This window comes from Cinclus cinclus, chromosome 24, assembly GCF_963662255.1.
Source record: "Cinclus cinclus chromosome 24, bCinCin1.1, whole genome shotgun sequence".
NCBI lineage: Eukaryota > Metazoa > Chordata > Aves > Passeriformes > Cinclidae > Cinclus > Cinclus cinclus.
The window spans coordinates 6,979,810-7,006,841 of NC_085069.1; the positions used below are offsets into that span (position 1 = coordinate 6,979,810).

At 43.7% G+C, this 27,032-nt stretch overlaps 1 protein-coding gene across 9 annotated transcripts; it reads right to left on the bottom strand.

Moving 5' to 3' along the window:
- Positions 1-725: 725 nt before the first annotated feature.
- Positions 726-26,871, bottom strand: CDC27 (cell division cycle 27). Of its 9 annotated transcripts, none has more exons than XM_062507846.1 (19): positions 26,586-26,871; positions 21,286-21,361; positions 17,956-18,103; positions 16,838-16,963; positions 15,820-15,917; positions 15,173-15,327; positions 14,837-15,051; positions 14,239-14,353; positions 12,240-12,355; positions 12,035-12,134; positions 11,596-11,803; positions 10,513-10,682; positions 9,253-9,405; positions 7,749-7,957; positions 6,869-6,986; positions 6,512-6,640; positions 5,719-5,793; positions 4,647-4,803; positions 726-3,386 (listed from the first exon to the last, which is right to left on the bottom strand). In XM_062507846.1, the coding sequence occupies exons 1-19, from the start codon at positions 26,610-26,612 to the stop codon at positions 3,304-3,306; spliced, it is 2,478 nt and encodes an 825-aa protein (XP_062363830.1). In that variant the 5' UTR covers positions 26,613-26,871; the 3' UTR covers positions 726-3,303. The 9 variants fall into 9 exon arrangements, with proteins under 9 accessions (XP_062363830.1, XP_062363825.1, XP_062363829.1 ...); XM_062507841.1 differs by having other exon boundaries at positions 4,623-4,803; XM_062507845.1 differs by having other exon boundaries at positions 10,513-10,685.
- Positions 26,872-27,032: the final 161 nt, after the last annotated feature.

The following is a 27,032-nucleotide window of genomic DNA, read 5'->3' on the forward strand; positions in this document are numbered from 1 at the left end:
CTTTTCCTCCAGGTTTGGAAGAGACTGTAATAATTAATTTCTCTGCTGAGCAACAACAGCTGCAGCCACAGGGTGGGGACCTGCTATGGAAGGCAGGAAATAAATGAAAATAAAACTAACCTGCTTCATACCCCAGACCTTCTTGAACCTCCTATTACTGCAGGATGGAAGGTAAGGATGAGCAGCAGCAACTTCTCTGGTCACCCTGTGCCAGGGCTCACCAGGATGTCTCCCCACTGTCCCATCCAGCCCTGCCCTGTGGCAGTGGAAGCCATTCCCTGTGTCCTGTCCCTCTGTGCCTTGTCCCCAGTCCCTCTCCAGCTCTCCTGGAGCCCCTTCACACCCTGCCAGGGGCTCTGAGCTCTCCCTGGATCCTTCTCCTGTCCAGGTGAGCACCCCCAGCTCTCCCAGGCTGGCTCCAGAGGGGCTCCAGCCCTGCAGCATCTCCATGGCCCTGTCAGGACTCACTCCAGCAGCTCCAGGTCCTTACACCCAGTGTCACACCCAGGTCACACCTCCCTCCTCACCCACAGTTCCAGCCAGCACCTTGCAGCCCTGTTGGAAGGCTGTGGTAGATTTTCAGGTGTCACTTGGAAGTTTGGGTAGCAGAGGAGAAAAAAGAGCCCTGTGCACCCCAAGGTACCCTTGAACTTCCCCAACCTCTGTCCCTTACCCCACTCCTGAAGGACAACTCCCACCTTGACCCAAAGCACCTGGGGCTAAGCCTGCTTTTAAAAGTAATTTATTTGGATTTTCCACATCCTTTCATGAATTGCAAATATATTAACAGAAAAGACTTTTTTCCCCCCTAGGACTGTACAGTTTTTGAAATAAAAAAAAAAAAAATCAAGCAAAGCAAAAAAAAAAGTCAAGAAAAAAAGAGACAAATTACATTGTTTCAATGCAAATAGTAACACCACACCCACACTTTGCATTCTTCCATAGTTTTGTTATAAGAAAATGTCATTTTCCTAATTCTCTTCAGTGAACACTTGCTCACCTGCCTGCCAGCGCCTCCATGCTCAGCCTCTTATCCTCTGTTCCTCAAAGAGCCAGATTTTAGTCCTTCAATACTAATTTGGTGTTTTTCCTTAGAATGTAAAATAGCAGCATGGGTTAAGTGTGACCCTGGATTTTTGGGGAAAAAAGAAAATACCTTTAAGGTAGGATGAACATATAAAGCCAGGAACGCTTTTACGTATTAAGTTTTCAAAATAGCAGGAACATCCTTTGAACATCCCCAGCTGAATTAACAGCATTCTCCAAGAGGTTGAAAGTTTTACTGCATTTTTCAGGGAACAAAGGAAAAGGAAAAAAGCCCCCATAATTCCTGGATCGCTGGTCCCCACACGAACAACGTTTGCTATGGCAAAGTAAATAGCACCTGCTTTCTCCTGCTTTTTGTTCAGAACATATGCTGGGACCCTAAAGGAAGCCAATTACCATGATGATTAAAGGCATTCCACCAGTGCTGCCTGCAGACCTTACCAGGAGGTGCTGCTCAGACTGCTCCAGGGAGGGATGTGCTGGGAAGCTGCCACAAGCTGAGCTGGAAGAGCCCAGGAGCAGAGCTGGGAGCTCTGTGCTGGTGCAGAGCAGCTCCAGGGCAGCCTGAGCCCTGTGCCTTCCCCGGGGAGGGGAATGGGGGCAGAGCTCAGCGCAGCCCCCATGTGTCACCACCAACAGTCCTTGTCAAACCCATCAATTCCACACCCAGCTGATCAAAGTGCAGGGCAGAGGCACAAAGTTCATTTAATCTCTTAATTCCTCAGATTTTAGGGGGCTTTTTCACCTTGTGAAGGGAATTGAAACCCATTTTTCACTGCCCATCCTCCTACTTCAAAAAAAGCCCCCCGAACCACAAAATTCTGGTTTTGCTCAAAACTTGAGGATGATTTTTCAAAGGATAAAGGTGCCAATGTGGCTCCTGGCCAGAGAGAACCTGGGAGAGAAGAGGTGCCAAGTGGACAAGGACAGAATTCAAAAGAAATTGAAATATAAAGGAAACTAAGAGACACCTAAAACCCAATAGATTTTTAAAAAAAATTAAGACTGATCACAACAAATACATTGCTATGAAATTTGTATCATTCCCAATTTATTATGCATAAATTGTTCTTTAAAACTGCTTATATCATACACTTTCTTTATCATCACTGCACAAAGGGCACCAATTGCTGCTGCAGAATGCTACAGAGAGCAGTTTGGACTCACTAATGTGGCACAGCTTTCTCCTCTCAGAAACAGACCCTGGAGGAGAGTGCTCCTAGAATGGGAAACTGAAAGAACAGCTTAAAAAATAAGGAAAGAGACAGATAATTGCACATTTTTGCATTCTGCTTGGACCATACTTCACAAAATAGTTTTCAAAGTGATACCAGACCCAAGGAGATCTGAGACAATTATTTGATGCATTTGACCAAGGTTCTGATTGTATTAAGGCTTCCAATCTTCCCACTCTCACAGGACTAAGGGCTTGATGTTTCACATTACATTTGCATCTACATTTCTCTCTTGATTTTTCCCTTTATTAATTTTTATTCTTCAAAGGGGAAGAACAAGTCAAGGGGTGCATGAAAAATGAAGCAAGGTGGTGCTGACAGAAATACAAAGTAAACACTGACCTTTCCAAAAGCAGGTGAATAAATTAACTCATGGTTAGAACATGAAAGCATTTGATGAAAGCTCTGATCCTGCAGTGTGATTCTCCTGCAGTTGCACTCTGGGCAGGGCCAGGGGTATTCCACGTGTCCTGACACACGCCCAGTCCTGGCTGCTCACTGGAGACACTGCAGCTTTAAGGTCATTGACACTCCCTGGCATTTAAGTTACACTACAATATGCAAAAGTCTTCAACAGCCTGTTTGTCAACAGTGTCCTTGGAGAACTTGGAAATGAGGTTCAGTACTCTGCTCATCAAGAAAGACCCAAACTAAGACACATTTCTGGAAAAAGAACAAGACACCTCGTCATTAGTACTATCCCCGCACCTACTGGCTTCCATACACCAAACCACAAGTCTGTCTTCCATGATATTTTTTTCCAGCGAGGGGGAGTCCAAAACCAGCATTTTCTCCTCAGTCACTGCCATGGGTGTGTAAGAGCCAACTAGTGAGACTCAGCAGCAGCTGGATATTGCACTGCCATGAACTCTGCCGAGTTCAGGTCTGAGGTGCACTCGTGGTGTCAGTGGAGAACAATGACAGTGCTGGCTCAGAGATGTAGAGCCCAGGATGCCAAGGAAGGGGACAACACGACAGTACCAGTCACACACACTCAAGCTCAGACACTGGCTCTTGGAGGTTAAAATTCATCACTTTCCACGGCGTGGAGCTGCGTGTCGTCCGCGTCCGTCATGCTGCTCTCCTGGGACTCGTCTGTGCCCGCTGCAGGGGGAGAGGGACCTGGGGTCAGGGGGCTGTGCCTGCAGAGCTCCCCCTGCCCCCAAGCCCAGCCAGGGCAGCCAAAGCATCAAAAATAAAAAATTCTGCTTCCCCCCAAATTTCCTTAAATTACTTTAATTTGTCCCATGTACCCCGAGAGGTTTATCCAGCTGAGGCTGTGGAACACTTGCACACAGCCAGGGAAGCTGAACTGTGACACAGCCCAACACTTTTTTTGTTTATGCCTGTTGGACAGATTAAGCTGTTAGTTTTTTCTTTTTCTTTTTTTTTTTTTTCTTATTTGGTTGGTCTTTGTGGCTTTTTCTGTACTGCTCAGGTGCTGTTCAGCAGTTCCAGTCTCTGTCTCCATCTCCTGGTCAGAACAGGCTCAGCCCATGGAGCTGGGGCTTGAAATTACCCCAGTTACAAGAGCAGGGAGAAAAAACATCTCTAGATACTTCCAGAAGTGCAGTGCAGGGTAAAGTTCCCACATTAAAAGGCACACAGGACCAATAAATCCAACATGATATACAGTTGTCACCTTTCCCTATTTTTCAGTTGAGAATCTGGAATTGCAGGACACAGCATTTGTCTATTAATAAAGAATCCAAATCCTTCTATATTTCCTTCTTTGCAGGAAGAGAATTAAATTGCTGATTTATTTATATCTCCATTTCAGCCTGCAGATAGATCAATATTTATAACCGTCCATGCTTTATAGTATTTAAGTTCATAATCAAAAGCTGAGAGAAGAAAAACCTGGGCTGTTTCTTTCTGTGAATTACTCCCCACAGTGGTTTATTTTCTCTTGAGCCAAATCAAACTGCTACCAAGACCTTCATCACAAGCCACATATTATGTTCAGCACACCAAGTATCACTCTACTTATGAAAAAGTATCTACAGACAACTTCAGTTGCCATTCATTTACTCTGAAATTATTTGATGCTTTATGATGGAATACTTGCAACCCTGGGGATGTCTTGCTCTCCTGGGATACTCTTAAGGCCACTCACGATTTGTATAAATTCAGAATTACCACCATCTCTGTCCTACTACATCTAAAGGAATTTCCCAACCCTTCCTGCCATGCTCTCTATGGGAAAATGAATGAATTTTGAATGAAGAGCCTGCAGAGTCCTTACACCTGGGCAGAAATGCCTGGGGGGGGGATTATACCTGGCACTGCTCCCACAGCCCAGTGCCAAAGCTGCTGAGCTGGCCCAGGGCTGGCACACACCTGACTCGTAGGGGTAACATTCACTGATCTGCTCCTCACGGGTGATGGGCTCCTCGTCGTCGGGCAGGTAACGTTTGTCAATGGCCTCCTTGATCTGGTTGTTGGCTCCTTTGGGATCCAGGTCCATTGCCCAGGAGAAATTCATTAGGGCCAGATGTGTCTGACCCAGCTTTTTATAAACCTAAAAATAAAAAAGCAGAAAAAGCTACATTTACATGAAGCTGCTACTTAAAGGTTTGGGCAATTAGTGTTCCAAGCCACAGTTCAGTGATGCTTTATGGAAAGCAACAGAGGGTGGATATGAAAAATTTATTATGTGAGTCCCAAGGGAAATAACAATTATGTGTAGAAAGAGCAAGTGTTTGTATTTTAAAATTAAAAAAATATTAAACTAGCAGCTAAGAGATTCTTTACCATTATGGACAGATGAAGTTATTTATCTGTCAGGAGCATTTAAACAGTGAAAATACTTCAGTTTATCAAGACATGGCCACTCTCACATCAGTTTAGAGGTCCAGCTACTCCTGGACAAACAACAGTGAACACATTTCAGCACAAACCCTTTTACCTCTCTCCAGTTTAAACAAAATAAAGAAATCTTGCTGATAGAGAGCTCTCCAGTACTGTATTAGAGGGAAGTTTGTCTTGGTGTTTTCCAAGTGACCAGACACCCCCCAGCAGAAAGTTGCAGAAGTTATTTAAAGCTTATCAGCAGAGGAGGTGGTGGGAAGGAAGATTTCTGTCACCAGATCACTTCTCTGGCATTTCACACAAGAAAGGTTGGCATGGAGCTGCTTCTTATTCAGTATTTCTGACACAATGCATGAATATGTGATTCAATATTTTAATAGGTACACGTGCAAATAACCAGCTCTGCTGACTGAGGGATGGACTACCATCTCCAGCTCTCTTTAACTGTCCTTTGCATTTAAAAGCTGGCACTTAATACAGCTGTGAGCACTAAGCCTTATTTAAAGCTTTGGGAATTTTTAGAATACTGCTCCAAGTGGAAGCATCTTAGTGACAGGCATCACATTTTCTCATTAAGTGGGAAAGGAAACCAAAGAACTTCTGATCACAGTGAAGTTTTACTTACCTTTCCTATCAAAAAGTAAACAAGAGACTCTTTGGGAACAATCTGTTTTAGTTCTTCAAGTTCTTGTAAAGCTGACTGAAAGGTTGGAAAGAGTGTTTATATTAGGCATTTGAAACCAAACACTTTCAGTGAAAATTTTACTTTACTTTTAAACTAGTTCTTGATGCTGGAGCTGTTTGCTGTGACAGTCACCTGGCATCATTAGGAAATTCAACTGAAAAATATTTAGTCTGCAATTAGAAATAAAAAAAAAGTTTGAAGTTTTCCCTTCCAGTGTGCACACATGGTTCTGAGGCAAGTTTCAAAACAGACTTGGCTTGTCTTGCGGAGCCAAAAAACACTGGCCAGAGAAAAAGTCACTGGATAAACACTGTGGGATGATCTTCTCTTACTCTAAACAGGGTTCAGGTCAGCAGGAGATCAACCCAAAACCGCTTCACTTCTGACTTTTGACTCCACAACACAACCTTGGAAACAGCTGGTTCTTATTGCTCTAATTGGATATGGGGCAGTTGGCTGAGGTTTTTTAGCAATTTAGCATAAAATCACCATAGTGGGTCAGACTAAAATAACTTAAAAAGCAACACCTGTTGGCCCCAGATTTTATTACAATCAAAACATTTATCACACCACCCTGGTGAGGGTGGCACTTGTCAAAGCAAATGCTTCCCATGCCCCAGCTCTTCCTGCAAGCCCTGGTGCTCCCCAGGGTGACCTGTAAATACTCAGCTCCCAAGACATCCCCATTCCCAGCTCCAGGAATTTCAAGGCTGCCATGAGCACCAAGACTGACCTTGTACTTCTCATTTGCAAATAACACCGAGGCTCTGTGGAATTTGCATAGTGGGTTCTTGGGGTCAATGTTGATTGCTTTGTTCAAAGTGTCCAAAGCCTTCTCTGATTTCTTCAGTGCATGTTGGACCTGGCACACAAAGAGAGAACAATTCCAAAAGGGGAAAAACAGCAGCTCATCTGCAGGGCAAGGACAAGCTCTTCTGACCATGTTTACTTACAGTCTGCTCCCTTAGAAAAGTATTTGCCCAATTCTAGACCAAGTCTGAACAAGCCTCCCCACAAGAAGAAAAACCCTCCTCACCTCCTCTTCACTCCAAGCCCTTCTCCCCACCCCAGTTAAGTGCCATGTACTTACTACTCCAATGTGACACAGCAGGACTGAGCTCTGAGGGTTGATATCAAGTGCTTTCTGGAAATGCATTTCTGCCAGACTGAATTTCTCCTGTTTGTAATAAATCATTCCCAACCCATACCTGCAGCAGAGAAACAATTCTGGTAAATAGCACTGGATTTTAACCAAGTTCATTTCTGTCAGTGAACATGACATGGCAGGAATGGTTTGTAGCCTTGCCAACCCCATCTAGGGTGGGAAGATTTCTTGGGGAAAAAAGCTGTCAAAATTTTTCTTTTCTTTATCCATTGGGTAGCTAAAGGACTGATGTGTGATACACAGGAAGACTGGCTAAGTAACTGCTAAATACAAAGCACACAAAAGTTATTAACACTAAATGGCTCACCTTTACTGCTTTATATATTAAAGAGCTGTAAGAAATTAAGTGTGTCCTAAGGCATGAAGAGGCTGAGAGCTCATGTCTCCAACTGCAACTGAGAAAACATAATGCACAAAGAATGCTGCCCAGCAGAACAAAATAGCTGGAGTAATACAGCCTGAACAATCTGTGAAAACCAAAAAAATTCCCATTTTTTGCCTTCCTTCTGAAAGTAGCCTCCCCATCTTCTGCAGAAATGGCTTTGCTGCCATCCAGGAGGGAACAGTGGTAGGTAGATGGTGGCTGTCCCATACCTGGGAGCATTCCTGGCCAGGCTGCACAGGGCTTGGAGCAACTTGGGGTGGTGGAGGGTGGAAAGGGGAGGCACTGGATGGACTCTAAAGTCCCTTCCAACCCAAAGCAGACTGTGACTATGAGATGACACCAGTGGCAGCATCCAGGAGATGCTCCTGCAGGAGGAATTCTGCACCACAGGAAGCAGCAGGGGACAAAGCAGAGACTCACCAGGCATTGTAGTGCCGGGGGTTGACTCTGATGGCGTTTCTGAAACAGGCCAAGGCTTTGTCCAGCTCCTCTGTCAGCACAAACTCGTGGCCCAGCAGGGTGTAGGCATAGGCATAGTTTGGGTCCACCTGGATGGCCCTCTGGAAGAACTTGATGGCTATATCGTGCTCCCTCTGCAAGCTGAAGCAGTTTCCTGCAGCACACCAGGCCTGGAACAGCAGCAGGGCAGGAGCAGAACCATTTTACAACTCTGAGTGCCTAAGTTTGAGCTGAACATATTTATCTATACTGCTTTAAATAATTATAAATAACTTACTCCTAGATTAAAAAGTAAAAACAGGAATAAATCAACAGCTAGTTCAGGTTCACTCCTGTGAAGCAAGCAGGGCTAAACACACCTTCTAAAATAAATAAATAAATACACAAGCAAGCTGAAACACAGAAATGGAGAATCCATGGACACCCAACAAGTCCATGCCAACTAGATCCTTTGATGACTAATGACTAAAGCTTTTGAAGCTGTTGAAAAAGCCAGAAATAACACATCTTTGATATTTAAGAATAACAAAGGGGGACATGGTACTTTATTTCTTCAGCTCCCTCCAGCTGACAAATCTGGAAATCTGCAGAGGAAGAATTTTAGCAACAACCTCCTCTTTCCCTGCTGCTCAGCACCCATCAAGACTGTAAATACCACAGCATGGGGTCCCTCACTTCCCCAGATTTTTAGCATCACTGCTGAAGCACATAACTATTCTCCTTGGATTAGAATCTGCATTTCCCTCTATCCTGACTAATCTTACTACAACCACCAACTGCTTCACTGCATCTGAGTTTTCCACTCTTTAGTTTTCCACTCTTCCACTCTTTTCCACTCTGTTGTCTTAAAAGGACAACATGAATTGGATTTCCTCCTCCACCAAAGAGATTTCCAATATCCTCTACAGTTTGCTCAATTCTTAAGAGCCCATTTATCAACTCACACCTTCTATTTTTACTGTGGCACTCATTGAAAGATTTCTGGGCTTCAGCACATTGTGACTACATTACCACACACCCTGCAGTTTAATTATTTTGGTATAAAAATGTGCAATATCATGTCTGCAAACAAATTCTAGAACAAATATTTTAAGTGCCAGTGAATTAACTACAACAATTAAAAAGTACAAGAAAAAGATATTCCTTATCTCTGCACATTGGCAGCAGCAGGAGTGACTAACTCATGATCTTCCTGGTTGAATGATGCCAAGGTAAATTGAAATAACCATTAACAGATAAAAGATTTCAACCTGCTCCACATAAGCTGATATTCAAATTTTAAGGAGCCACTTCAGGCATCAGCAGTTCGACAGACAACCCTGCCACCTCCCTCTCCAGTTCTGCCATGTTCAGGTGGATTCCCACTGGAGAGCACACTGCATTAGAGCTCAAAGCTCTGCTCTGAACCACTGATTCTACCACGTACAGTTCCCCTCTTCTCATTCAAGCCCACAACATTTTGTACCTCTGGTGAGTTTTTATCCATGTCTGTCAAATCCTTAGAAAGAACTGAAAGGGCAACATCTTTCTGCAGATGCCAGAGTGTGGTTGAATAGATTTCCATGCCTTCTACTCTGTAGTTTTCAATCCTCCTCACTTCTGAAAATATTCTCTCAGCCTGAGAACAGAAATGAAACTTAAAATTCCACCCACCAAGGCAGAGCACAGAAGCCAAGGTCCAAGGCCTCACGTCCAGCCTGAGCATCCTCTTTGCTTTTCTAAGTGTTCCAAACAGAGCTGCAAGTCTTGGAACTTTACTTTCAAGGGAAGGAAGTGATTGCATCCCAGGATACTCATGCCAGCAGGAAGGCAGCCAGCTCTCCCTCCTGCTGACTCAGCTGCATTCCTGTTTCTATCCATGCTCAAGTGAGGCAAAAACACCATCCACAAAAATCAGAAAGAGTGCAACAGACTTTCATGGGCCAGTTCTGATTGCTAACCATCCCAATAAAGAGTGACAGGATAAGGGGTGATGGTTTTACACTGCCAGAGGACAGGGTTAGATGGGATACTGGGAAGGAATTGTTCCCTGGCAGGGTGGGCAGCCCCTGGCACAGGTACCCAGAGCAGCTGTGGCTGCCCCTGGATCCCTGGCAGTGTCCCAGGTCAGGTTGGACACTGGGGCTGGAGTAGCCTGGGACAGTGGAAGGATCTCAAAGCAGCCTGCACACAGTTCAAAACCTCCCTCTATCTCCTGCACACATTCTGCCAAGGAGTGTTTTAAAACCTTAGCAAACGGGCACATCAGCTGCCAGGAAAACAGTGCCAAGGAGAGGTGAACTGTGGCATTACCCTGAACTGCTCACTTCTGATTCTGGAGCAGTTTGGTGTCACCTCAGCTGTGCCAATGCTTCATTTGTGAAGCTGGAAGTGAAAGTGGGTCACTGATGTGATTGGAATTAACTAGAATGGAGAGGGTTTGGGTTTAGAGCTCAAATTGCTAAGTGTTCTGTTCTAAAACAGTGCAGTGCAAACAATTCTATCAGCACAGCAGGAGGGAGAGACAGGACACACAAGGAGGAGACCCCAACACTTGGATACAAGAGGAAATAACAAAGCTCTAAATGAAGCAGATTCAAGACCTAAATCCACTCCAGGTTTAACTTCTGTATTTATCCATTTACCACAGCTGCAAACTCCCCATAGATTTGCCAGGAGTTCTGCAGGTTTTGTGTAAAAATGCCAAAGCAAAGTGAGAAAAGAGAGGCCCAGCCCCAGTTCCTACCTGCATGTATTCTGCCAGCTCAAAGTAAGCTCTCCCAATTTGGCACAGCACCCAGCCTGTGTTGTAGTGGTGGGATGGCAAATGGCTCAAAATATTGATGGCTTCTTTACAGTTGTATGAGCACAAGGCTAAATAACCTTTCCCCATGTCCCGGAGAAGGCTCATCAAACCTTCTAGGAAAAAAACACAATAAATAAAAGTGGGGGGAAAAAAGAAAAAAAGACAGCTGAGACTTTTTTACTCGGAAGTGCTAATCCCAAAAAGCTCTCCCTTGTGCACTGCTCCTGAATTTGCCTACAAAAACTTTTCAGGAGTTTCCAAACAAGGTTTATACACTCTTAACATTATACACTTAAGTAACATGAGCATGATACTCTGAATATCAGCCTCCATAATGAGTCTTTAAACTCTGGGGCTCAGGGGGAGTGGAGCTCTGCATTTCCAGCAGCTATTCAAACTCAGCTCTAGGTCTGAGCATTTCCACAAGCCTGGTAGCCATGGATACATCCTCCTGGAAACATTCCTGAGCCAAAAGAGGGGAATTCAGCATTTTGCTTAAGATTTTCTGACAATCTGAATAAAGACTTGTCTTTAAACAAATGGGAAGCATCAAGGGAGAACAGACCACATAAAGCCCATGTTGAGGGGAGATGAGTGGGTTATGAGCAACTCCTCTGAATCAGTTTCCAGGGATAATAATACTGTCATAAATTATAGACATTAAAATTTTGAAGTTGTACTTTATAACAACATAACACTTATAATCATAATAACACTTATTCTACTATAATAAATACATTGCATAATGATGTATAATACTTTATATCTCAATACTTTGAAAATACTTTAATCATTAATTAAGACCAGAGCTTGCAAGATTTATCTGCTGACAATTACCACTCCCAGTATTTCTTCATATTTCTAAGTTAACAAGAAGATGCTGAATTACATCAGTTTTCATCACTATACAAAGGTGAGAGCTGCAGGCTAAATGAAATGGGAAATAAGCAAATATCGAAGCAACATTAAAAGCCAGATATATCAGATTTTACTCTTCTACATTCCAACAGTGCTCAAACAGACCTGCTGCTGCCTTCTGTAGAGTGAAAGCTTGGATTTGTGGTGCAACAGTGGAAATTTTCCCTTCTGAAATGATGGAAGAGTCCAGTTTGGTAATTTCCAAACTGTCATTTAAGTTTGGTTGAGTTATTCCTCCCTTATTTGTTTTACTTTTTGTTTTTCTGTTTGGAATCTTAGGTGGAAACTTCATTTTTAATTTTTTGCTATTTTCCTGTGAATAAGAAAAATAAGAGTTACATATAAAAGAGTCTTTTAAATTCAGAAATCCAAACTTGAGAGTGAATTGTGTAAAATTATGTGTAACAACCATGCCCAGCCATGCCCTGCTCACTGCAGAACCTGTTCTTAAGCTGCTAAGACCACTATGAATATGTGGAAACGAATGGTTGGCACAGTGGCAGGGGTAAGAAAGGCAGGGATTGCAGCACTGGAGCTTTGGTACCTTGGTTGTAGAACTATCACTGGTAAACAGGCGAGAGCTTCGTCGAGGCAGCGCGTTGGGTGGAGCAGCAATGGTTGGGCTCAATACCTGAGGTGTTGTACTGAAAATAAAAACTGCACAGTAAGCTCCTTTGCTCCACTTGGAATAGCAACAGCTTTTAGCTTTGTTTTAAACAAAAATGCTCCAGTACTATGACTTTTTTTACCTTGTCTGTGGACCAGAGCTCTGTGTTTGTGCAACAAGAATTGGAGTGACTTCCCGGCTATTCCCACTCTGGGAGAAGACAGATTTTGTTCCAGCCTGGCTGATCCTGCTGACAGTCTGCACAACACACAGTTTCTACAGGTTTGTTATGATGTCACTCAGGAGTCTCCATCTCTGCCGAGCAAAACCCAACCCACTCCACCCACCAAACACTGCACAAGGAGAAACAATTATTTTAATAAAGGAGAGGGTTCCCCCATTCCCAGGGGAAACCATCAAAAGTGTTTCTCCTTCCACCTGTTAATAACACCAAGCCTGCAATGTCTTATGCACATTATGTGAAGATACAGAATCTCCATCTAGTGGCAAGAAACTGTATGTTGAAGTGCTCATGCAACAACAAAATGGAATTAAAAGACATTATATTTAAAGGTTTATCCCTGCACAAAGTTGTAAAAAAAATTCTGAATTAACCTATTACAATGCCATTCAGAAACCATTCACAAACTGCAGAGCCTGTTTTCCAAACAGATCCTCCTCTTCCTATTTTTTAAAAAAAAGCTTAAAAAAATTATCTTTCTGCCCACTCCAGGGACACCAACATTCAATTCAGTGATGGCTGTTTGGAAGAGACACCAGAAAGGGACAAATGGATCAACACCAGCACAAGCAATGCCAGTTTGTGCATTATCCAACCTCTAAAGCTCTGTCCTTCCCTTCCTTTCCCACATTCTGTTACCAGAGGATGCTTTAGGTGGCCAGCAAGGAAACTTGCCCACTCACACAGGAAGCCTTTGGATTCATCCTAATGCTTCACTCACTTATGTAAGTGTTTCCTAGGAAACTGCCTCTGCTCAGCCACAGCTCCACCAAACCTCATCAAACAGAACTGGGAGAGCAAAGTAGAACTGGCACAGTCACTCTTTGCACTGGACAAAGCATGAACCAGAACTTAAGTTGTTATTAAAATGTATTTGTGTTTTGGTAGTAGCCTTAGGCAGGGCCTAAGTGTGGAGTAGTGAAATTTATACCTTGGTGCTGTTGTGTCACACTCAGCAAAGCAACAAAACAGCAGCAAATCCAATTTGATTCCCCAAATCCTTTCAGCTCTCAGAAGAGCTGCACCTTACTAACTTCATTTCCATTTTCAGACTTGTGGAAATTTACCTTCCTACATGTGCACTGTTCACCACAAACCACTGTTTTCAAATGGTCCTGAGCAAGTACAGGATGGGAATTGGATCAGCCAAACAAAACACATTCCTAAACGACCAAATCTCCCTTTCAGAATGGCACAGCAAGGTGGACATCAAGATTTGTCCTGAGCAAACGTGGCAACTCAAGTTCTGTTATTTGAGGGATCCAACACTACTTCAAAACACTGCCCCCTATAAAACACCAACACCTGTCATGCAACTTGTAGATTTACTAAAAATACAGGGAAAAATCCTCAGGTTTTTGTTTTTTAGAAAGGAACAAATAGTTCTTCAACTGTCACCAACACTCCACCTCTCATTTATCACTATGGCAACTAATGCAGTTTCTTCCTGAGTAAAACAGACAATTTTTAGTTTCCCCTACCCAAGACTGCTGAGTGAAACAGGGCCATTCTCTCAGTCCTTCACAGACCAGCAGCAGGATTTTTATTACTCTGGTCTGTAACCTACAATTCAAGAACTACTTGCAAAAGATCAGTAGCTTCAGCTCTCTTGAGGCTCCAGAAAATGCATTTAATAAATAAAAATTCCAAAGTCTTCATACTCCACCCTGCAAACTGAGAAGTTTCAATCTGCTGTTGTTTGGAAGCTTCAGTGTTTGTACAACCCTCTGTGATGGGAGGTGGACAGAGCACAGAGATCTTCCCTACATCAGTCCAGCAATCACATCTGGGGAAAAACTTAGCTCAAATGGTTTTTCTCTGTGTGTTATGGGTTCTTCTTTAAAGTGCACTGCAATGCCAAGCTCTCAGAAGAGCAGCTGAGCTCCAGAATACAAGGTACCTTCTTCGAAGGTGCTCCCGTGGATGGCACATCAATTACAGAGGAGGAGTTGGTGTAGTTCTGTAAATAGGATCCATCTCCAGGGCTTGGGGTTTCTAGTGGCAAAATTCCAAAGCTGAGAACAAACCAGAGAGGAACAGTCAGTGTCTGAATGTTAGACCTGGGGAGCTGCTCTGATGCAGGGGTTAAAACAGTGACCCAAGTCATGGAATATCCTGAGCTGGAAGGGACCCACAGCATCACCAGTTGTACTTCAAGAATAGCTCTTTACAGTAGTCCTTCACAATAAAGTTTATTCCAGAGCAGTAGCATATTCCTTCAGAGATTTTTCAAGTGAGAACATGGCAATAAGCAGTATCTTGAATCAATTCCTCTCCAAATAACCAACTGTTTGTTTAAAAACCAGAAGAGATCAACACTAGGAGCAAGAGCAGTTCCTCAAGTTGTTTGGGTTTCCCTTGTACAGCACTGTTTACAAGTTCTACCAGCACTGTCTGTGTGTCTGAGTGTGCCGTGCAGCACCAGCCCTCCTGCTCCAAACCCCAACCAGCAGCAGCAGCTCAGCCCTGGCCAGAGCTTGGCCAGCCCAAGGACTTACCTTGGAGTTAGTGGGCTCAAAGCTGCAGGTCCCCCCAGTAAACTCCGTCCAGTTTTTGGTTTGTTCTGAGCCTGTTTGGACAATATGGCAGTTCCTGACCCCAGAGGGACAGAATCTGAGGAAATCACAGCCGAGTCAATGTAAGACATGGAAGAGTCTGAATTCAGGGAGGAATACTTGGAATTGGAGGATTCTAGGTTGATTCTGTTCAACTCCTGAAAAATAAAAGGCAGCTCTTAGGTACTCAGGGTATAGTTCAAGCAAGGTTTTTCAGTTAAGCTGGAAGAACAAACTGATTTTAGCAAATGATTTTATAACGATTAGAGCAAAACTCACAATGGTGTCCTGGGGTGTCTCCATGAGGACACTCTCAGGCTGTCTGTGGGATATGTTGTGATTAGACACCACTGTTGTGCAAGTGTTGGGCAGACAGCTGCTGAAGTTCTGTAAGGATGTTAATTTAAATGTTTGGTCAGGGTCTGGCTTTTCACCTGTAAGAGTGGAAGGAGATTTAATAGTTATTCTTGAGTCTATATATTGAATATTCAGTCTGAATCAAGGACAGGGGACAAAGGATTTTAGAAGTGTTTTAAAACGTTTCATAGAATCACAGAACATTGGGTTAGAAGGGACCTTGAAGAATATCTCATTCCAACCCTCTGCAATAAGTAGGGACACCCTTCACTAGAGCAGGTCACTCTGAGCCCTTTGTACTAAAGCACAAGTGTTCTTCCATTATTCTGCTACAAAACTCTGGACAACCAATATTTTTAATAATTTTAATTTATTGTTTTTTCAAGCTATTCTCAGAAACAGTTTCTAAGTGTCTACTAAATGTAGGCTGGAAAACACATTTGGATTGTTAGATCCAAAAATGTATAAATAACAAAGATGGAAGAAAACAAGACAGAAGTTTTAAATTAATTGCTGCTTACAAAAATCTCTCAAAGAATTACATGAGTAAAACAGTTCTGCAGACTCACCTATTTCACATAGTGATTCAAAAGGGGACCAGAGGAAAGGATTTAAACTAAGGCTCTTTTGGTAACATTCTGATCCTTTGGCAAGCCGGTCTGTCTTGCTGCAAAAAGAATGAAACAGTTCACAGGGAAACTTCAGAACAGCACTTTTGTTCAAGAGTTTTCCAGAAGAGGAGTTGAAAAACAAAAACATGTTGAGAGGCATAGAAACATTCCTGATTTCTCAAGCCTGAGAAATACTGAGTTCTTTTGAAGTTGACATATTCAGATACAGTTGTCAAAAAAAGTTACATAAGCAGTAGAATAGCTTGAGAATTTTCATTAGGAAGATGCAATTTTTTGCCACAGCTTATTTCTTTTTTTGCCAACAGTAACCTGATTGCTAGCCTTCCAGCCCTCTTAAGTATCTATGGATTACTTTTGCAAAGAAATTGGGGGCTAAACTGAACACTTAAATATTTGGCTAACAAAGAAATAATTTTGAAAACAATTAAGAATAGATAATAGTAGAGAAGAATCCAAGAGCCCAACTACTTCTATTCAATCAATCACTCACATTTACTGAAACCTTTCTTGCATTTTAGCAAAATCAAAACACTTAAATTTGTCAAGTTATTCTGCCTGGCACCCTTAGAACTTTGAAGGTCAGAGCTACACAGGTATAAACAGACAGTAAAAATCTAAATGGTAACACTGAGAAACAAGATGAAAGTTTTTTCTTAGGGAAGAATACAGAGCAAATCCAAAGGTATACAAAGAACCCAGACTCTTGGACTGCATTCTTGTCCACCTGGGAAACAGGAATTTGTGTTTTCAGTCTTTGGGTGAAAACAAAACCATTTTTGCATTCCCAAATCAGACTGATTCCACAACTATCCACTCAAATTTATGTGCTCCATAATGGTGTAACCCAGAGAGAGCTGTCTTCTGTACCCAGACTAGGGAAATGTTTGAATAAACCTGACCTTGGTCAAGTAAAAACCTTCCAAATTTTTTTGGCAAAATGAAAAAGCAACATTACCAGTAGACATGTCCCAGTAAGGAGAGTGTAAAGCATGCAGAGTCACCAAACTCCATAACAATGTCATCATGGCTTTTCTGTTTATTCAACACTCCACCAGACAAGATCTGCTCTCCTTCTGCAAGCCTTTTTAAAAAACAAGAGGTTTAAAGGGGTTACAAGGCTCACAGTACTGGCAGTCCAGTGTTTTCACCCTGCTGCAAACAAAAACAGAAATCCACTGTCAGTGTTCACAGGTTTTAAAGCACAAACCAGTTCCTGCAAATGAACATTAAGTAACTGATGGATTCCTCTACAACAGGGAGGCTCAGGACTCTGCAGTCAAACAGATCTACTGGGAGGGAAGAAAAACAAAACAAACCCAAAAGCAGAGGCACAAAAGACAGCATGACTTTTCCAAAAGTGATCAATCCTAGTATGAAGGACAAGAAAATTTTCAAGACACTTGATCTTTGAAGATGATTTATCTAAGCTACAACAGTGCTAAATTTGGCTTTGTTTCCCAAAGAAATACAATCTGTAAGGCCTCCCCCCATGCCCCTAGTTAGGAGCCAGTATCAGGATATGGCAGAAATTTTGTATTTTAATGCCTTTCTTTCTTGCAAGAAGGGCTCAAAAGGAGAACAAAGGTTCAATCTGCACCCCTTCCACCTGCAGGAGCAGCACCACTCACATGGAATGGGCCACTGGCTGTCAGGCTTCAAAATTACTTTATACAACTGCTGAGGTGGGAGGCATTTTTCAGGCATCTGAGCCCAAACAAACCAATCACCTTTTCTTGCCACCACTTGAAATTTTACTTGTAGGTGTACACTTCTATCAGCACAGATCATCCCCACAAAAAAAAAAATAAGGCAGAGCTGCATAAATGAGCTCATAAGAGGTCTGTTTTCTCTCTGCACAGCTTGGCAATTCCTGTCTAAGTTACTCAGCTTTCAGAGGTTTTTGCAACATGGGTTAATGCTCATTAGATCCATATCTGAAAGCAAAATAAATCAAACTTATAATCTTTTGTGCTGAAGGACCGATGAATTTCTAGTTTAAACAATATGACATTTTCCAAAGAGAAATTCAAGCAAAAAACCTAACCCTGGACAGAACATGAAGGATTGACTTACTTGCTGAGGTCCACACAACATTTTGCAAGCAGGTATTTGCACTGTGGGGTGGTACAGCTGTGTCCCTTTAGGAGCCTGTAAGCTTTGTAGGCCTTTCCTGAGCGGTAGTAACACGTTGCCAGTAAAAACAGTGCTTCTTCTGAGTGTACTGGAAACAAAATCAGCAGTTAGATGTTCATCATTTTAGTACAAAGAATTTGGGTCAGGGATTAAAAGCCAGCTATGGACTGGAAGAAAATGGATATTGGTATTAGAAAGGAATTTCTGAATGAAATCTTTATCTGTTGGCGATTACCAAACTTCCTCTGCCATTTCCTTGGCTAGTCAGATCAACTCTTAACATCTAGAGCTGTAAAGGAACTTTGATCCTTCTGGCTACTCAACCTGAATAAGTGATGAGCCAGCTTGCAGTCAGATCAGCAGCAAGCCAAGCAAAGCAGCCAGGCCAGAGCTACATTAACAACCTGTTGGCCACATCAAGGCTGACTTGGCTCAGAGTGTCACCACGCCTGCCACCAACACTTTGCACTACTTTAAGGAGTGCATAAAAACTGGCACAACAATGCCTGTAACAAAGTACAACTTCCAGAAGGAAGATCTATTCCAGCCCAAGTAGCCAGTTTTAATCTCAATTTCAAGTGGTCTTTTTCCATTTTCAATATTACTTCTGCTCCTGTTCTAAAGCACTCAATGCTTTACCTGCATGTGACTCAGTGGAGAAGATTTTCTGATTTTAATGACTGTTAAAGTTGGTCAGCTACCAGTCTTCACCAATATTGAGCCCTGGCCTTTTTGCTGCCTACTCTCATTATTTCATTGGGAAAGTTGCTTAACAGCACCATTCATATGTTTTGGCTGCTTTATGGTGGGAACTAGGGACAAGTTCTCCTACAACCTGGACAGGGCTTGGGGCAACCTGGGACAGTGGAAGGTGTCCCTGACCATGGCAGGGGTGGTGCTGGATGGGATTTGAGGTGCCTTCCAACCCAAACCATTCTGGGACTCTGTGATTCCGTAACTCCTTTTCCCAAGCTGAGATCTCACAAGTTTCTAAATTCTGGATGAAGTAGTCAAGCATCAGGAAAAGCAATCTCTATTTAAAGACAGAACAAGAGGGATCAGAGCAGAAACACTTCCTTATGGCAGAGGCTGGAACTATTTGGATTTGATGTTTGCTTCCACATTTTCTTCCACTGCAATCAATTACATACCACACTGAGGATATTCTACTCAGAGCTTGACTTGGCAGCCAGGTTTGAGACTGAGGTCAGACCCACTTGTGATTACACCATGAAGGACAGAATTAGCCCCTGAAGTAACTTTAATCTTTTCTGTAAACTCACAGATTTTGTACATCCACAGTGGCTTAACCCACTCTCTGTACTTCCCTGAATGTTACACTCGAATCACTCTCACGCAATGATATTTTAAATCAAAAGCTGTGTGTGAACACAAGCAACTTCAAACAATTAATAAACCCACATTACCTTTATACTTTTCAGAAGACATTATCCTGCAAATGGAATTCAGCGTTAAATAAACAATTCCGATGTTTGTTCACCCAGTTATAGGGAAATCTTTAGAAAAATCAATATGAGCACTGTATAAAAACCTTTTTGGGAATCTGCCCAAATCCTTTGCTTCAGTGAAAACTGACTATTTTAAGTCTTTGTCATCACCTGGGCAGTGACAATGGAAACAGAAGAGCCAAACAGAGGACATTTTATTAGCCTTATCCTAAAAACACCAGAAGATATTTTTGAACATTCAAGTTAAATCAATTTTTATCCACGACTTTAACAGACTTTGAGAGTTCTGGGAAACGATCAAGCCACAGATGTCCCATCAAGGACAGTAATTGCAGGTAGACTTAAAAGAAGTTCTTCTCAGGGAGAAATCACTCCTGCCAACATGGAGCTACTGTATTGGAGTTCTGCAGCTTCCACTCTGCAGTGTAACCACTCATTTTAACCAGGAGCCAGATGTTTTGTTAGCAGTTAATTGCTTGCACCAAGTGTCAGCATTCATGCTGCTTTCTCTCAGCACTGCTGGTCACTAAAAAAGGCTGTTTGAAGTACCCTTGCAAAGAGTTATTCTGTAAAGATGTGTCACTATCAAGTCAGGTATTCTTCTGGCTGCTGCAAAAAGTGGATTCTCTTTGTTCCTAAATCCTTGGCAATTACCTTCAATCTATCATTTCCCTGCACCTCACAGTGTGCTGTGTTCAGGGCAGCTCTGTCATCCCTAAAATACTATTTTCTTCATGAACAACTGGATTATGAGGTTCCAAAACATCCTACGTAACATTTCTCATTTCAGCACCAGATCAAACACCCCAGATTCCATTTGTAAGCCTGAAAGAAGGAAAAAGAAGCCTTTATTTCTCAAAACTTAGGTTTGTGTTTCTGTTGTTAAGAATTGCATTGTGGGCATGGCAGGCAAAATATTTCATTACAAAACAGAGCATGAAATAGCTTAGACAGTTTAAATCAAACTATAATCTCAGGTTGTTTAGCATGAGAAATTATATTATGCTTGTATTGTAGCTTAAGGATGGAGTGGTTTTTGTGTTAATAGTTAGGGAACAATAACTTTCAAAATAAGAAGGAAAGTTGACCACCAGTATCAAAGAGAAAGAAAGAAGTAAGGAAGAACAAAAAGCTTATCTGAAGTCATGGAGAAAAGGTTAAAGAAATAAAAGGTGCCAGAACACAACAAAAAAGTGTTTGAAGGACCCAGAGAAAGTATTTGGGTTACTGCTGCCTGCTCACTATCCAAGACACCACAGCCCTAACAGCTTTACAATGAAGTAACAATTAGCAGGGATTCAGCAGGAGATACCTGTTCCATATGTTCTGATTCTCACAGTCTCAATTTCACAGTGCTTTTCTTTCACCATCACAGGACTGTCTTTGAGCCAGTCAACATAATCTGAGCAGCATTACTAGCAAAGACAGCTTTCAATGTCAAGCCAATTTGTAGAATTTGTGTGTTGCATCTGTCCTCAAGTGCCCTTGGAAGACATGGAATGCTTGAGGGTTATTAAAAAACCCCAACATTCTCCCATTTGATACCATAAACCAGATCACTGTAAACACTGCACTTAAACACACAAATCTGAGTTTAATTTTAAGGAGATTTTACTGTAAAATAACATTGCTGCTGGTACATGATTTGATTTTCCAACCTAATTGCAAGGCATTCCTCTGCTTTCCCTAAGCAGAAAGCTAAACTTCATTATCAGAACAGGAGGAAAAGAAAGCAGGATCAGAGGCTCCCAAACCCCAAAGGAAAACTGACAAAAAGCATCAGCTTTATAATGGTACACACCTTCTGCATACAACCTCTCTGCGAGGAACACGGCGTCACGGTACGCGTAGTGGTTCAGTGCTTGCCAGATAGCAGCCTGCAAGGCAAGAAAACCATCTCCATTTAGTGGGCAGATGGAAAATGCAAAAACTCATCACCTCTTACTGCCAAAAGGCAAAAGGTCAACTTGGTCTCAGAGCCACAAAAAAAAGGGGAGCATAAGCATGCCAGCCATGTTGTATTTGTTTCAGCTATTAGTAAGGAGGCTTTAAAAACCCCCACCAAACTCTGCACTGAAGTCATGAATCAACCTTAGAGTGTTTCTCACTCATTATCAGACACAATCATCCAAACCTCTCAGAAATTAGGGACTTTATCTTGGTGCACGACTCAGCGGGAATTACTGCAAGATACCACCAAACAACACCACCTTCAGTAAAGATAAAACCAAAATCCAACCCCAACTGGTCAGAGTATCCCATTAAAGCAAAACCCAACAAGTCCAGAAACCTCTCAGTGTTCAAGATGGTCAAGATGAGACTTGTGTTGATTAAGCATCTTAGTATAAAGGATCTTCCCTGAAGAAGCATCAGTGTTCCCTTAAGGACCAAGGTGAACAGGATCCACAGCTTTTTGTGCAGCATTTTGTTGGGTCTTCAGCCACCTCCTCACTGTCACCAGCTGTGAAGCAGCACTCAAGAACAAGTGCAATGCAAATAAACCACACAAGTTGTATTCTACAGCCACAGATGAACACAAACTAATTCTGATTTTGCTCACACACAGCCAAATCCTGCTCCCAGGTACTCTTTCCTTTTTCATGAGCCCCAAGTTTGGGTTTGTAGCAACCAGTATCTGTGCAGACTGGAAGGATGGCACGATTCCAGTGGAACAAACAAGCACACAGGTGTACAACCTGCACACCAGCAAAGCAGGTGTCATTTGCTCCCACTGCTGTCACCAGCAGCTGACACAAGAGCTGTCCAGGGCTGGGATAAGATAAGAGGGTTTCACACAAACTGCTCAGCCAGCTTTCTTCAGATCACATTAAAAGTTGTCTGTCACCTGTAAAAGAAGGCTGGGATTTGAAAAATCACTGAAGATCTGTGGAGCCTTTCCTGCCCACCGACTCCAAGGGTGTTGTGCCTGCTCATCAGTTGGTGCTCTGAGGTGGGCAGGGCTGGGATCAGGACAGCAGTTCCTTCCCATCTGGGGCTTTGCTCCAGTTCCAAAGCCCTTTTCCATCAGCAGCAAAGAGCCACTTTGCAGTAGTTCTGCTACCACTGATCCCAAACAAGAGCTGAATTTAACAATTCAAGGCACTGCAATCTAGAATTTCTCTAGTACTTATCAGCAACCAAAGATAAATAGAACTTGCTTCTAAAACCTATGACACTCCAAGATTTCACAAGGAGAGCATACCACCCTGCAGTGCTATTCCCAGTGGGAAAGGCAAGCATCAATTATATCTTGAAAAAAAAAAGTCCAAACAGAGTTACATGTACCATATGCTACTTCTTCCAATACAAACTTGACAAACACAGGGTGTGAAAACTGTGCACGCTCTCTTCACAGGAAGCCCACACAGCCATCATGAACAGCACACACCAGGGCTCCCAAGTACTACAGGGAATATTATACACAAATCTCTACAGAGAGGCTGTTTTCTCCTATCAGTATGTCCCAAGACTACACTTAAGAAGTTAACAGGTGCTTTTAAACTCGTGTTAAAGTATTTGGACGTATTAAAATGTGAATTATGGTAGTTTGATCATTACAATACAAACACACTACTGTTTCTCTCTGTATTTACTGTATTTCATGTATCAGATAACTGAGCCTCAGAGCCTCCTGAAGTGATTTCTCCCTGCTGCCTTGAAAGGCTCCCTTGCTGAAGGTGGTTGCACACCCTGCAGCCAGAGCAGGACAAACAGGGAGATAGAAGGTCAGGGTAACAATTTTTTAAGCCATCCTGAAGCCAGGGCAGCCCACGGTCTCCCATTTCTCTTGCTCCCAAAAGCAGTTCTTCCTTCACCAAGGCACAAGTGACATTTGGATGAATCCAGCCAAGTTGTGGCAGGTTAAAACTCCTGTCTTTGCAGGGCTGTAACTCAGCCAGCTTACAAAACAAAGGTGTGGGGGTGGGAGTGGGAAAATCAGGGTAATCTGATTGCTCAAACATGAGCAAGTTGCCAGGAACAACCCTGCCAAAGGCTAAGAGGGGACACGAGGGATTTGGGGCTATGTCACGGCCACTTTGTAAGAAGTTACACTACACACTGGCTCAAGTATCAGTCATTGTGGAGCAGAGTCCCAGTGAAAGCAAGAAACGCTGGTAGAGTCCCCATTCTGTAGCAATTACCATTTTGCAGCCCAAAATGTGCCTCCTGCCCTAAACTGACCCATGCTGGAGTCTGGATCCTCACACCCTCCTAAAAGAGCAGGAAAAAGGGAAACCAGCCGGGAATCAGCCATACCTATGCAGCAACAATTTTCCATGAAAACAGACGTCTAAATCATGACCGTGCCTCAAAAAAGAGGATTTCTTGCCCACCATTTAGGCCAGAAACACTAATCTCAATATGGCACAGTAATTTAGTTTGTTCTAGAAGAAGCACAATGCATGTACACAGCACTAGTGGTACACAGTTGCTAAACCACACCAGAAGAGTGGTCTCAGTCCTGTTCTCAGGACTGTGCCACAGGAAGGAGAAAAGTTGGAAGAGTTTCCGTATTTTAGTCAAGTGTGCTTGCAGAGAGGATGAACCTCCAGGTCCTAATCACTCTTTCAAAAAATAATTCATTTGAAATGCAAAATGAACAGGGAATTACAAAATTACCATACACAGCCCTGAAGTGAGGCATCTTCAGAAAGGAGAGCAGGAAAATAAGATCTGATTCAGACAGGTCCATCTTCTACCCAGAAAATCCTGACCATTGTCCAAGTGTCACTTCAGATCTAAGCCAAAGACCTCTTAAGAGATATTCTCTTCTGACAGTTATACAGCCTTGGAAGTTATTTTCCAAGCTGTTTAGCCTGTATTGCCATGCTAAGCAGATTCTGCCATGATTTTAGTGTTCAGGGTGGGCAGGGAGGAGGAGAGCCCCGGGATGGGCTGTGCTGCATTCCCCAGTTACACAAACTCTGCCCACTGAACAAGGATGAGCACAGTTGGTCCTGCAGTCTGCAGCCAAGTTCAAGCACCATTCCACTGAGTCACAGCAGATGATCACCTTGAACAGATAAATTCCAAGCAAAGTGCTCATTTTCTTTCCAAGATGTTTTTCCAAAGTATTTGGAAGGCATCCAGCCCGTTTCTCAGCACATAGGACACAGTTTCATGTTGGGAGCTGAAGGGTTTTAAATCGACTGTATCAGGAAGTGCAGCACAGGGCTCTAAACTCTGGCACTTTGCTCAACTTTAAAGAATTTTAAAAGTTAGCAAAAACCTAACCAGTGGCCAGGATGACTTCTGGGACATGAATTTCATGTAGTTAAAGCACAACACTTATAAGGCTACACACAAACACAAATTCTGTTATTTATCTGTCATACTGTGACAAATAAGTAACATCACAGCTGGGAGGATCTAAGGATATTTTTTTTCCCCTGGAAGGCTGAGCCCTGTAGACATCTGAAAGGCTGGGAAAGAACACACAAGTAGACAGGAAGAATCTCTGCAATGACAAAAATGAGAACTAGTGTCAACTGTCCTAATCATTTCATTTCAGAAAATTGTAAAAACAGAACTAAGTACATGGACTTCAGCTAAACTGGCAATTCAGAAACACAGTGGACTTCACCCACTCACAAATAATTCCTAAACTTACCAGCACCCCTGTAAGCAAGAAACAGCAGTAAAACTGACAGCAGCAGAACTACTGCTATAGGAATGATTCGTCATTTAAAAGCAGAAACTAAATAGATAAAGTCAATCTAAGTAGACATATTCAATATAGCAAAGCCTCATCAAAACATCCAAGCTGGGAAGAGGTTAAGAATGGAGAACAGCATTAGAGAGGTCTTTACCTTGCTGAAACACCCCAACAAGATCCCACATTTCTACCAGGGAGCACTCAGAAGAGCAGATATTTCCACTTGGTCAGTCTAGTCAGCACAGCACGGGAAACATTTGGTATTGTTTCCTGTCAGCTTCGCTCATCCACACTGCAGTGCATTCTTGCTTCCTTTCCTATTGTAATCCCATGTTTTCCTAGAATACCCAGCTGGTGCAAAACAACCAGCCCAGCTCCAGAGCTAATACCAATGGTGCAGGATGGCCTCTGCAGGAGAGGAACCAGGTGGCCGAAAGCATTTCCAGCACTGCACTGAGCCCTGCTCTCAGAGGGAATGAGGAGTGGTGGCACCAAGGACACAAACCCCTCGTCTGCAAGAATGCCCTCACTGTCACCATCTTCCATAGACAGGGTCAAGTCAGCAGGATGGTTTTCCAGAGGAGCCTTTCTTCCTCTTCCCCTTCCACCTTTACATTAGAAAGAATAGAGCCAAAAGCAAGAATTCTCACTATGTTCATTACAGAACACAATCGTGTTCTGACAAGACACTGCTGCCAGGAACCTTTTGCTGTAACTAGAAAAAAAAAAACAAAACATCCTGTTAAAATACTAAAAATATACTTCCAAAAAGAATGGGAACATGAATAAAACGACTGATTAATAAAGATTATGAATAGTTAGAGAATGGGCATACAGGAACTGCGGAAAGAAAAAGCAGCTCAATTCTGTGAATCACGGCTTTTGGATAGGAAGGCTGAGCACAAGAACAGGAAACCCACCAGAGTTACTGCAGTAAGACTGAAACACAGGAGAAAAACGAAATTTACATTATTTTCTCTGCTAGGTCTCCCATCAATCCGAAGGAACCAACTCCTTGGGAAGAAGGAACGTCCTTCACTCGCACGACACGGAGAGACCCGAGCACGCTGCGAGCATTTAAAAACGACACGGCAGCAAACGCAGAAAGGTGAGCGAAGTAGCAACAGGTCTCCCGGGGGAGCCGCGGGGGGCCTTTCCTGGGAGCCGGACCGGCTGAGGAGCTGTGGGAGATCCACACCTCCCTCGGGGGCCCGGGGGGCGAGCGCGGCCGGCCCGGGGCCGCGGGGATGGGGACGGGAGGCTGCAAGGGGAAGCCCGGCGGTTCCGGCGCGAGGGAGGGCGGAGGGGCTGGAGGTCCTGGGGGCCCACGGGCCGGGGAGCCGCCGGGAGCGGCCCGGAGCCCCGACCCCAGAGCGGGCGGGGCGGCCTAACCCGGGCCGGGCCAGGCCGGGCTTTTGGGGCCTGAGCCGCCCGGGGGTCGGTACCTGGACGGGTTCCTGCAGCACCGTCATCCTGCTCTCCCCGGCCTCCGCCTCCTGGCCGCCGAGCCCGAGCGGGGTGGCCCCAGTCCCGGCCCGGCTCAGAGCGAGTCACGGCGGGGCCCGGCCCGGCCGCGGCTCATTTGAACCCGCACCGACCGTTACCGGAGCAAGCGAGGCCGGCGGGCGCCGAGTCCGCCCGAACCGACGGCGGAAACAGCCGAATCGTCCGCCGGAAATACCCGAAGGCGCAGGCGGAAAGAGCCGAGGTCGACGGAAAACAGCTGGGAGAGCCGCGCTCGGCAGCCGGGAGGAAACCACTCGGCGCCGGAGATGGCCGAGCTGGGGCGGAGATGGCCGATCCAGGACGGAGATGGCCGATCCAGGACGGAGATGGCCGAGCTGGAACGAAGCCACCCGAGCTAGGACGGAGATGTCCGAGCAGAGACGGAG